Source organism: Narcine bancroftii, chromosome 8 (assembly GCF_036971445.1).
Source record: "Narcine bancroftii isolate sNarBan1 chromosome 8, sNarBan1.hap1, whole genome shotgun sequence".
In the NCBI taxonomy this organism is placed as follows: Eukaryota; Metazoa; Chordata; class Chondrichthyes; order Torpediniformes; family Narcinidae; genus Narcine; species Narcine bancroftii.
The window spans coordinates 37,600,961-37,613,268 of NC_091476.1; the positions used below are offsets into that span (position 1 = coordinate 37,600,961).

At 36.8% G+C, this 12,308-nt stretch overlaps 1 protein-coding gene across 3 annotated transcripts in view; it reads right to left on the reverse strand.

Annotated features, from left to right (window-relative positions):
* Window positions 1-935: 935 nt before the first annotated feature.
* Window positions 936-12,308, reverse strand: part of aifm1 (apoptosis inducing factor mitochondrion associated 1) — a 46,931-nt gene continuing 35,558 nt past the window's right edge. For all 3 annotated transcript variants that reach the window (XM_069893448.1, XM_069893449.1, XM_069893447.1), the window contains exons 10-17: window positions 10,824-10,932; window positions 7,218-7,325; window positions 4,729-4,817; window positions 4,479-4,619; window positions 4,027-4,169; window positions 3,789-3,913; window positions 2,727-2,923; window positions 936-1,552 (exon numbers count right to left, since the gene is read on the reverse strand). In XM_069893448.1, coding sequence (XP_069749549.1) covers window positions 1,481-1,552; window positions 2,727-2,923; window positions 3,789-3,913; window positions 4,027-4,169; window positions 4,479-4,619; window positions 4,729-4,817; window positions 7,218-7,325; window positions 10,824-10,932 — 984 coding nt within the window. In that variant the 3' untranslated portion in view covers window positions 936-1,480. The remainder of the gene's footprint in view (window positions 1,553-2,726; window positions 2,924-3,788; window positions 3,914-4,026; window positions 4,170-4,478; window positions 4,620-4,728; window positions 4,818-7,217; window positions 7,326-10,823; window positions 10,933-12,308) is intronic.

Sequence of the window (12,308 nt, forward strand, 5' to 3'; positions counted from 1 at the left end):
CATTAAAAAGGTCTGCACAATGAAGACATTTCAATAAGCATCTTCCAATAAACATTCCCTGCAGCAAATTCCAGAGAGCATACTAAGTAAAGATGCTCTAATAGCAAACAGATGTAAAAACACAGTAAATCCTGGAGGAACTCAGCCGGTTACAGAACAGTAAGAGGAGATAGATACATTATCGACATTTTGGTTCTGAGCCCTTCTTCAAGGTATAAGCAAAAAGCAGGTAGACCTCTCACTAAAAACTGGAGAGAGGTAGGTGGAAGAATTGCTGGGGGTGGGGGAGAAATCCACACCAACAAGCAAAAGGTGTCAATTGGATATGATGAGGAAAAGTGGGAATAGATTTTGGCTTTGTGAAAGGAGACAGAAGGAAAAGGGGAGAGCGACAGACACACGGAGCTTGAGGATTGGAGACATGGGGAAATATTGGGGGTGGGGTTCTAAAGGAAATCGGAGTTGATGTAATGCCATCTGGTTGGAGGGTACCCAGAAGGAAGATGAGATGTTGTTCCTCCGATCTGTGGGTGGTCTCAATCTGACAGTGAAGGAGACTGAACAGACATGTCAGCAAAGGAATGGGATGGGGAATTGAAATGGATGGCTATTGGGAGATCCACACTATCGTGGCAGATAGAACCAAGATGCTCAACAAAGTGGTCATCCAGTCTGCCCCCAGTCTCTCCAATGTAGAGGAGTCCACAGAGGAGTACCAGATAGAGACTCAGCCAAATGAGATTGTCCCTTGTCTTCAACTATCAAAACAACCAATTTGCCATCAGAATGTGCCAAAGATCAGGGTTCAGAACAACAAGAAAAAGTTATCAAGTTAAATAATCAAGGTTGGGAGAAAATTCATAACATTAGACATACAGAGATTACAATGCAAGTAAAAGAAGATGCACAAAAATAATTCCATAGTAACATAGCAATTTAAGGATGAAAATTTATCCATTTGTGTTTTTGTTTACCATTGCATAAACACTCATGTCTTATTATTTAGTTTTTCCAAGTTACTATTCAAAGAATTCTCATCTCAGAGATGCAAGCATCATAATCTTGAGTAACACCATCACTTTTGGATAGTAACAGGAGACATCAAAAGAATGGAAACAATTCACATTGCACTGTCCAAAAGTTAGCCAACTCTTCCCAACAAGCTGGCCAAATGTTATCCTGGGTAATACTAGTAAACCACAAATGCTAATTCTCAACATCTGAAAACAAAATTGAATAAAATCCTCACATTTTTAATTAAAACATTTTCAAATGCCATTTTTACATTATTTTTAATATTTAGTTCAGAAACTCTGAATCACTTATGTGCACATAGTACAAATCAGTCAAATTTAGATAATGAGTAACTCACAAAATATTACATACATTCTGAGAATTCAAGCTCTTGATTCCTGCACAAAAATTGTTTACAGTTTAAAAAAATCTAGAATCTTATATACACAGTTAAACTCTGGTCAATCTAATCTTCATGAATGTTGAACAACTTTGCAATTTCATTGAGGTCATCATGTTCTTCACCATCCTTAATGACCTGTGAAAAAAATAAAGGATAAAATGCATCAGAAGTATAGAAAAGGTCTGTGGAACTATCTCTCACTACATTCGACAAACTTTCTCTTATGCCTGCCTTCTATTCTGAGGATGTTTGATTTTTTTTTAACCATCTACTACAGACAATGCTCACAAATTAATTCTGTGAATTTGAACCGTAACTCACACAGATAAGAAGCCAACAATAAAGATACACGTTTATGCTAAAGAGCAAGAATTAACAAGGAGGACCCTTGACTTAATGAAGTAAAATGGGAAAGTATTGGAAGATTATGTGTTTTGAATATAAAGACTGAGGTTTTTATATTAAAAACCATTTAATGTACTTTATTATAATATAAACATGATTCAAAATATCACACCATGATTGTTTTCAACAGTGGTGCTGTGGGAAAGGGAGAGTTGAGTTAAAGTATTAGCAGCCTTTCATCTACCTCAATGGAAGTCACATGGAGAGTCCTGCACTGAAGCCAATAAAGATGCCCTTGATATAAATTAATAATTTATTTGTATTAAATTCACAGAAGTAGTGATGAATTAGAGAGAGAGAGAGAGAGAGAGAGAGAGATGCTCAATAGTGCAAGGGGAGCTTCAAGAACGTGAGAACCACTGGAGGAAAACTGTTCATGAACGCAGAGGTGCTGAACATCAGGTTTCTGCACCTTCTTCCCGAAGGAAACAGCAAGAGGTTGTGACCAGGGTGATGGGTCCTTTATGAAGTGATTATGATAAAACTATGAATATTTCCAGTCATGCACAGAGCAAGGAACACCCATCGCTGGAGATAAAAAATGTTTCAGGTCAATTTGACTAATGGCACATCTGCCAAATGTCTTCATCAATGCGAAGATGGTTTTGAAAAAGCCTGTTACCAAAGGCACAAGCAGAATTGGGGCAAGTAGCAAAGGTACTCATGATTACAAATGAAAGGAAGAAAGAAAAAATAAAGATAATATTTGAATTTTTATTTCAATAGTCATTTCTGACTTTTTTTTCCAATTTTAATGCACAGAGGGTGAAAATTGATGCAATTCAAGTGAAGATTATTTTGCCCAACACTAATACAAACTGAAAATGTACTAAATTCACCCAAAAATAACACCCCCCCTCCCAAACTCACATCTTTTGTCAGCAATTCTAATTACAATGCTAACCTTTCTGGCGATGGGCATCCTGTTGAAAATATTCCACAAAAGAATTCCCACAACCACTTTCTCTCTCAAGTAGAAAATGATGCCTTTTCCATAGTCTTCTCCTTCCATAGGTGGATGAGCTTCAACAACAGTAGCAGCAGGCACACTGACAGAAGCGGCGACTTCCTCAGTTTCACTTTCTGATCGTATTCCTGTACCTATATTCATGAAGATATACATGGTTAACAGAATCTGGAAAAAGAAACAATACACTCAAAACCTCGATCTTGCAGACATCAATTAAAAGGTGAAAGTTGCTGCAGCTTCTATCTGGACACAAAATCTTTGACCTGGCGACAGATATTGGATGTTGAGAACAGGGACCCTGCTCATTGTCCATCTTTCTATCCTGTGGCGCTATTTAGAGCATACCCACTGTGTCATGATCTAATGCTAGGTTTCAACAGGGACTTTGTTTCCAAGTCAGCATAACAGAGAGCTTTTGATGTGAGTTTCATATCTTCAGGTATTGGGCAGAATTCAAGTTTCACAGTGACGTTAAATGAGCAACAGTAGATCAGGTGACACCGCACAATTTTCCTTTGAAACAAAACAGTTGAGGTGATTAGGAACAGCTAATCTCAATCAGTCAAGGTTAAAATCAGATTTTCCATTTCATATGCAATCTAGGTTAAAACGTAAAGATGACTTGTCTCGAATATGATGAAGAAATTCAGGTATACATTTTAAGATACAAAAAATCTAGTAGGAAGGTTAAAAGTATGCGAATAAAGATGAAACTTTAATAAAGAAAAATGCTAGAAATAATCCGCGAGTCAGTTAGCAACTGCAAAGAGGAAGAGTTAACATTTTGGATTTAGATTGATTGTTTATCCTTTCACGTGGTCTGAGATACAGCAAAAAGGTTAGTTTAGTGTCCCGTCCAGGCATCGCAAAAAGTCGCCATGCTCCAGCACCATTTTTAATTTAAAATTTAGTTAATGGTGATTAAAAAGATGGATTTCACTGAACAACAAAAGTATCAAGCATTTGTTTTAAGTAAACTGATACAGAGCAACTTACCAGTCATTTCTGTCACAGCTTTGGGGGTATCTTTTGTAGTTCCCTTGGCAAACACTCCCACAGTGGGTAAACTACTGTCAACAATACCAATCGCCTCATATCCCACATCAGGACCCAAGTCACTCCTGCAGTACCAATAATTAACAAAATTGACAAACATTTAACATTATTTTAAATAAATAGTTGATTGCTGACAGTTATTCTATTCATCTTTAGATAATGTCCAGGGAACACTTACCAAAACATGGACTGATGCCAATAAGGCTTGGCAGCCCCAGTCATGTTTTCTCCAGCTAATCTCCCACTCACTACAGCATGGTCATGGTGCTCGACACGCCTCCTGCCCAACTTAAGGTCATAAAAACAAGCAGCATCTCCGGCCTGGGTGGTCACAAAGCAAACATTATAATACTTACTAGGCTAAAAGCCTGTGTTGTTTCTCCAAAAAAAATCATAGTTTTCAAGTACATTGCACAGCCTATTGTTGTAAAAGTTGGCATTTATACTCCATTTAATAATTCTATTGTACATAACATTATATCCAAAATTAAAATATTAAAAAGAAAAGAATACAGACAGTGATAAAGAATATTGTTATGGATCTAGTCTTGGACATAAATGCAGAACTTTGCAGTAACATAATTTAAAAATCCAAAAAAGATATCTTTGAGCAATGACCCATGTACTTACCACCCATATATTTGAACGTGCTTGTAGTTCTGCATTCACCCTGAATCCTCCCAAGTCAGAATCCACCTCCAATCTTGCTGACTTTGCCAATTCCACCCTTGGTTCAAGTCCCACTGCAGCAATGACATGATCAGTCTTTATCTGGAAATGACAGAAAGTGGGCTGGCTTAATTGTGAATTTGGTGAGCAAGACTAAATGGTTAAATACTTCATATTTGCAAATACACAAATTTTGACTACAAATACATACAGTTTGTCCATCCTTGAGTTGAAGGACAACTTTATTATCTTTATATTTTGCAGATTTCACAACTGATTTGGGCATGACATTAACACCCTCTATAAAACAAAAGAAAAAAGTTTTATTTTAATATAGAACCAACATAGCACAGAACAACTCTTCTGCCCACAACGTTATGCCAACTATATTAATCTACTCCACAATTTAACCCTTCCCTAGCTCACACCCATAACCCTCCATTTCTCTTAAATCCATGTGCTTGTCCAAGCATTTTCTGAATGTCCCTTTTGTACAAGGCTCCAACAACAGCCCCCTAACATTCGATGTAAAAAAAGGCTACCTAAGACATTTCCCCCTAAACTTTTGTCCACTCACTTTAAACAGATGTCCTCTGATACTTGTTATTCCTGCACTGGGACAGTATTGACTGTCTACCCTATCTATGCCTCTCATCTCCATTAAGTCACCCCTCACCCTTCATCATTCCAAAGAAAAGCCCTGACACATTCCCAAGCCACATCCTGGTAAATCTCCTCTTCACCCCCTTGAAAGCTTTCATATCCTTCCTGTAATGAGGTGACCAAAACTGAACGTGATACTCCAAGGGTGGACTAACCAGAGTTTTACCTCACAGATCTTGATCCCAGTCCCTCTACTAACGAAGGCTAGCACAACATACACCTTCTTAACCATCCTAACAACTTGTACAACAACCTTGAACCCAAGATCCCTTTGTTCCTCTACACTTAAGAATTCTGGGATTGTCTACATACTCTGCCCTCAAGTTTTGTCTTCTTCATTTCACACCCATTAGATTGAACTCTATCTGCCCTCTCTCTACCCAATTCTACATCCCGTCTATAACCTGTAACCTTCAATACTATCCACAACACCTCCAACCTTTGTGTCATCTCCAAACTTACTGACCCCATCCTTTCACTTTTTTACCCTAACCTAATGGCCCAGATTTATCTGCAGTTCACAATGTCTAACTTAGGAGCAAGAACAAGTACTCTGTTGAAACTACTCCTGAAATCCAGCATGGAATCCACAACCTATTCACTTCAATGGAAATTTTATACCTAGAGCAAACCATTTATTTTACATCATTTCAGCTTGACCAAATGTTTTAAATACTTAAATGTTTAAAGAGATACTATCTATCCAATTTTCAACAGTTGATTTCAGTTTTACTTGAAAATTTTCTGATTTTTAATAGCATTTTAAAATCTTGACAGCTCTGATCAATCGAAAAGTGAAGAGTTTTTAAGGGAGTTTCATGTTCAGGGCTTGTTTTACCCAGGTACAGGTTATGTCACAGGAGATCCTGGTGTCTTGCTGGTCAACCCCAGCAAGGTGACCCATTAAATACAGATCAAGTTTTTGCCTCAAATTTTTATCCAATGTGCAATATCCGTCATTGTCCAAAGAACCCAAATGCCTTGGGTTATCGAGAGTTGGATAAAAAGTTTAATGCCGATGTAGAGAAAATGGAAGGCCCCCCTGGACAAGCTAGGACCAACCATGTTGTTACCTGGTTGAAGAGGAATTGCATTCAACTTGGTTTTATCCCAAGGTAAGTCCTTTTTGGGTGGATTTAGGGAATTTTTTGTGTCAAATTACAGGTGTTGTATTTCTGCAAAATCCAGATTTATTTTTACTGGAAAATACTGAAGGAACGAGACCCAAACTAAAATTGTCAATATATCAATTGGATTTTGTCAAAGTTGCATTAGCAGTGGCAAGGAAATGTATTGCAATTATTTGGAAATCAGATACGCATTTGGGTATGACAAGATGGAATGCAGAAATTCAAAATAGTATTCTTTTGGAAAAAAATTACATATAATTTGAGAAATAAATATGCTACGTTTTTACACATTTGGTGCCTGTATACTCAAAAAACATTAGTAATTTTACATTAAATTTGTAATACTGTGCCTCTGGTCCTGCAAGAATCTCCTCTGAATTGTTTAAACCCGTGTGTTAGTTGGCATCCCTCTGTGCAATCCTGAGAATTTCTTTTATTTTATATAACTATGTTGTATTTTTTATATGAATTATTTTGAGGGTGGGGTGTTGGGAGATTCTGGGAAGGGATACATACCATCATGTATGTAGTTCCTAGCTTGTTTTCTGCTTTGCAATTTGTATTATTATATTAATCTTTGACTACTACATGTATGGAAAAAATTTTAAATAATATTTTCAAAAAATAGAACTGTGCTAAATACAATTCAATTTTCAACATCAGTCACAGCTAATAAAATTAAATAATATTTCTGGGGAGTAGAAGGAAAAAGTGGCGATAAAATTTTCTACCCTACGTTATTATGCAGATTCATGGTTTTTCATAGAGATTAAGATTAAATGTTTTGAAATATTATAAATGTTTATTGTTGGGATATTAAGTTTCACAGTTTATCAAGGAAACAAATTTCCTCTACTAATCAAAACATTGCAAAATGGATTTTCACAAAAATAATCAAGATCTTTACCTTTTCGTACTTTCTCAGTTGTCCAGTTACTGAGGTATTCTGGGAGGATTTTACCCATGTTTCCTTTCTCTGGAAAGATCTGGATCACTTCAAGTTCTGCATTCTGTGCTGTGATTTAACATGTTATTGGGTTTTTTTAAATTTACTGGAAATAACTAAACCATTCACACACCATTTTTAACTTTTATTATCTGTAGAACCATTTTCAGTTCTGTAAAATAGTGGTTGGATGTGACAGAGTATAATAGATATGTTTTTGGGAGATAAATTGGGAGAGGTTTGTTAGAATAGGTTAAATACAAACACTTTAAAACAGATCTTATTTAAAATACTGGAGCTCTGCCCCATGCTAGACATATCAGGGCCTCAGAGCTTTTGCAAAAGCTTTGAAGAGTGCTCAAGAGACTTCACTAATGTATTGTTGTTTACAAAAGGCAACAGACAAAAGATCTTGCTGGAGCCGCAGATTGTCTGGAAGAGAGCTTGTTGTTCTAAGAGGGTCATGTAATTTTGCAAGCAGAGAGAGTCAAACAGGCTTTTCTCTGTGTCAGAGAGAAAGAGAGAGAGGCAGAGATCACTTGCACAGTGTTACAGCCAGCAGAAGCAGCTGGGACTGGAACAGGTCAAGCTGGCAAGCTTATGGAAAGCCTTTTTGGAAGATGGCCTGATCAAAGCCCTTGTGGTTTATGCAAGAGGAGAGGACTGGCTGTCTAATGTTTCACTTGTTATAAGAAAAACAAAAAGGTACTCAGTGGTGACCTGAAAGAAAGAGGTTATCATCTGGAGAACCCTGACAGGGCAAGTTTCACCAGAAAGACACTGAGGTGACTGATGGAAGTACATCAGTTGTGGATGTCCTGAAACAACACATTTCTCTCTGAAAACCGACAAGAACCTTCCTGAGCGGTAACCATTTACCTTTCAAGCACCAAGGCCTGGTGAACTTTATAAATGTTAAATTCTGTGCACAGTAGAAGAATTGGCTGCAACCAGTGAACTTGGAGAAATGAGAAGTGAGATTGGACTGTGAACCAAAGAACATTTCTTAACTTACACACACATATTACATACACCTGTGCTTAGAACTAGAAGGGGGTTAAGTTAGGCTAAGTAAGTCAATAGTGATAAGTTAAAGTGGGATTCTGTTTTCATGTTTAAAGATAATTAAAAGCAACTTCTGTTTAAGTAACCATTTGTCTTGGTGAATATCTATTGCTGCTGGGTTTATGGGTCCTCTGGGCTCATAACAGATCTAAAAAAGAGGAACAAGAGTAGGTCCTTAAGTCCCTTGAACCTGCTGATCATGGTTGTGGCAACTTTCAAGTCCACTTTGTTGCCATGTTCCCATTATCTTTGATTTCACAATTAATTAAGAATCTCTCAGGTTTGATGAAAGAAAACACAATGGAAATAAAATTTATGAGAGCTGTCAAGTAATAAAGAAATTCTGAATAAATAAAATGCACAAGATTGACAAAGGATACAGCAGGATATTGGTGGCAGTTGAAGTTTTATCCAGAAAAGAGAGAAATTATGCATTGAAAGTCTACAGTTTCTCCAAACACTTGTGTATTGCATTACAATCACAGCATCTGCAGACTGTCCCGTTCAACTCCAGAAAGTATACAATAACTGGCAAGACACTCAGAAACAATGAGGCAAGTTCATAGCTCCCTGAAAGTGGCAACACAAGTGGATAGGATGGCAAATACAGTATGTCTGTCTTGACCGGTCAGGACAGAGTACAAAAGTTGGGAACTCATGTTGCAACCATATAAAACTTTGTCTGGGCCACAAATGGTGCAGCTCTGGTTGTAACACAATAGAAAACAAGTGGAGACTTTGGAAGTGGTTCACCAGGATGATGCCTGGATTGGAGCATATTTGCTATAAGCAGAGGTTGGATGAACTTAAAACTTTTTTTCTGGCATATAAGAGGCTACAGGATGACTTGATAGTAGTGAATTAAATAATGAAGCATAAATAGGTTAGGATTATCTTTTTCCATTGGTGGAAATGTTAAATATTTGAGGCTACAGGTTGATGATGAGACAGGAAAGTTTAAAGGAGACTTGTAAGGCAAATTGTAGTAGTTAGCGCAATGCTGTTACGGCACCAGCAAACCGGGTTTGAATCTGGCGCTGTCTGTAAGGAACTTGTATGTTCTCCACGTGTCTGCATAGGTTTTCTCTGGGCGCTCCAGTTTCCTCCCACCCATAAACATACATGGGCTATAGGTTAATTAGGCAATTTAGGCAGAAGGCCTGTTAACGTGCAGCAAGACAAAATTTCAATTTTTATTCAGTGGTATGTACCTGAAATTTGCTGCAGGGAGGTGGCAGAAGCATACATGTTAGCAGCATTTAAGATGCATTGAGACAAACCCACAATCCTATAGGGAATAGAGTGATATGGACCACATGCAGGCAGATAGGATTGGTTGGGCAAAGGCATGGTGGACTGAAGGGTCTGACCCTGTCCTATACTGCTCAAAAGAATATCAAAATAGATAATCAAGTGGAAAAGAGCCATTTCCATCCACAACACAAATTTTGTCACCTTTTCAATGTTCTTTTTGCCAAAAAAACACACAAACCAAAGGTTAATTCTGAACTGTGATCCAAAACTACTTCCAATAGCAAGTGATGTATTGGGATTGTTTATGAAGATTTGAATCAAAACATTTGAATTGTATTTTTCATATGGAATAATTAATATGCATTATTTCCATTGTATAATGGAAATGTTCCCAGAAGCAATGTTTCACTCTCCTGAACAATAATGATCATTTTCTTTTAATCCATCATGTGCAAAATACATTTGCAAAAAGTCTGAATAGTTAATTTTGAAAAGCATTAATCATCTGCAAATCTCTATGAATTTAACAGAGCCGGTCTATAAACTGAAAGCAGTATTAATACTCCATTCGTTTTGGCCAATTTTGACTGAAACTGTTGTTCCTGTCCAGAGTCAGAAATCCTCTTCTCATCCATGTGGACATTCATTATAACTTAACAACAGTAAACAGGCTATTGAATTATTGAATACAAGCACAATTTTCAATACCATTCTAATTCAGTCCAATTTTACTTATTTAAAAAAAATCTTCTGTAAAAGACCATGCCTTTATTTTAAAATACAGTTCAAGATTAAAGCAGCTAATTAAAGTCAGACTGGGATTTTTCTACAAAGGCAAACTGCCCAGAGAGCAGCCAGTACTATTGTAAGGGCACGACAGCAAACAAGAGCTGCAACTTCCCAGCAAGAAAAAAAAACTAAAAAGGTTCCAAGAAGGGCAGTTCCACAAACTGTCCTTGTTGCAATACCCAGATAATGAAAATGAATAAAACTTGTAATATTATTAGTTTGCATGTGGGTATATCCACATTTGCCAACTTTGAGTTTCTCATTGAATACCTATGAATTAAAATCTGCAGACATTTTAAATGACAAATTTGAAAGGCTGAGCACCTGAGATAGCTAAAAATTAAACGCACTCACTTTCACAGCATATAACTATTTTCTAGTCCAGACTTCCTACTCATTCAATATTAAAGTGCAAATTGCATCTCGTCTCTCTCACTTGAATGAACAAAAAAAGCATACCATGTTTTCCCAAAGCACAAGCCAATTCACTACCCAGAAATCCACCACCAATGATAACAATGGACTTCACATTTCTTGAAATCTTCTCCAATGATTTAAAGTCTTCTATCTGTAAAGAAAATCAAAGGCTATTAGAAAAATCTATTTACTTATCCAGAATATAGGTGTGCTATTAAATGACATGGCCACCTTGCATCTCTGCTAATCACTTTCTGGAACAAATTTAGTTTGCATACGATGGCTGGTTATACTCTCTGAAGAGGGTCATCGAGATGCATTAATTCCCATCTCAATGTGAATTCTAATTCATCCAGCTGCCATCATTATACCAGAGTTGACTGCAGTCTAACCATGACGTTATTAGACGATCTCAGAAAATGCTGAGCAGCTCAGACATCATCTATGACAGTTCATGTTTCAGTTTGTAAACTCCTCACTAAACTGTAATATTATGCAAGTTGATCTACTTCTGGCAATAAAAATTCAAAATGCAATTGAAACACAAGCATCAGACAATCACCCATTACCAACCTACTATGGGGTAGACTCAACTGTTCACCTACACAAGTGGTTTTCAAACTTTTTCTTTCCACTCATATACCACCTTAAGTAATCCCTTACTAATCACACAGCACCTACAGGTATACACCTACAGGTGTATGTGAGTGGAAAGAAAAAGTTTGAAAACCACTGTCGTACACCAAGCCTCCAATAAGAATACCAACCAAACACATTTACAAGTTGAGGTTCAAACATATTTTCAACACATTTCCATTCTGTATTGCACCAACCATTGCAGGTTTTGTTATTAGCAAATCTGAAAGCACTGGATTTCAAAGTCTCATTAGACGACTGTTGATTCTCACCATCGAACAATTTACAATTAATTTTGCAGTATAATTTTCAAATTAACATCAAGCAACTGGGCTTAATTTTTTTCCTTTTACTACATTTTAAGATCAATTTAGTGTAATTACTTAAAACTGTTCTCAATTGAAAAATTGTTAGTTGTGAATTTTAATGACGGTATCAGCATATGAATGTGACATGTAATTTGAATAGGAAGGTGAGCTAATGTCAAAATTAAAATAATACCGGTTTTGAAATTAAAGTTTTGGCTTACTTAAATCCCAGCAAATCTCGTGATTAAATGAACCTACCAACATAGTTTATATCAAGAACGTCTTCAAAGTCTATACTTGTTTTAAAAAAATTCAACAATAACTCAAATTGTTAAAAATTGATAAAGGGTTGCATAAATGTGGTGAATTCAGAAAATATAACAAGAGATAACACAGAAGCCAAGATAGGGGAAACAGCCGGTCACTGATAATAACCTCCCATTAGGTTGGCCAGAGGATTCTTAGCTTTATCCTTGTGGAGGTGCAATCGTCCCCCAATACTTTACTGAACTCATTCTCAATTGAACTCATTCTCAATTCAACTCCCAAGTTTCAGCTATGGAAACCTTCATAGTCCCTCCAA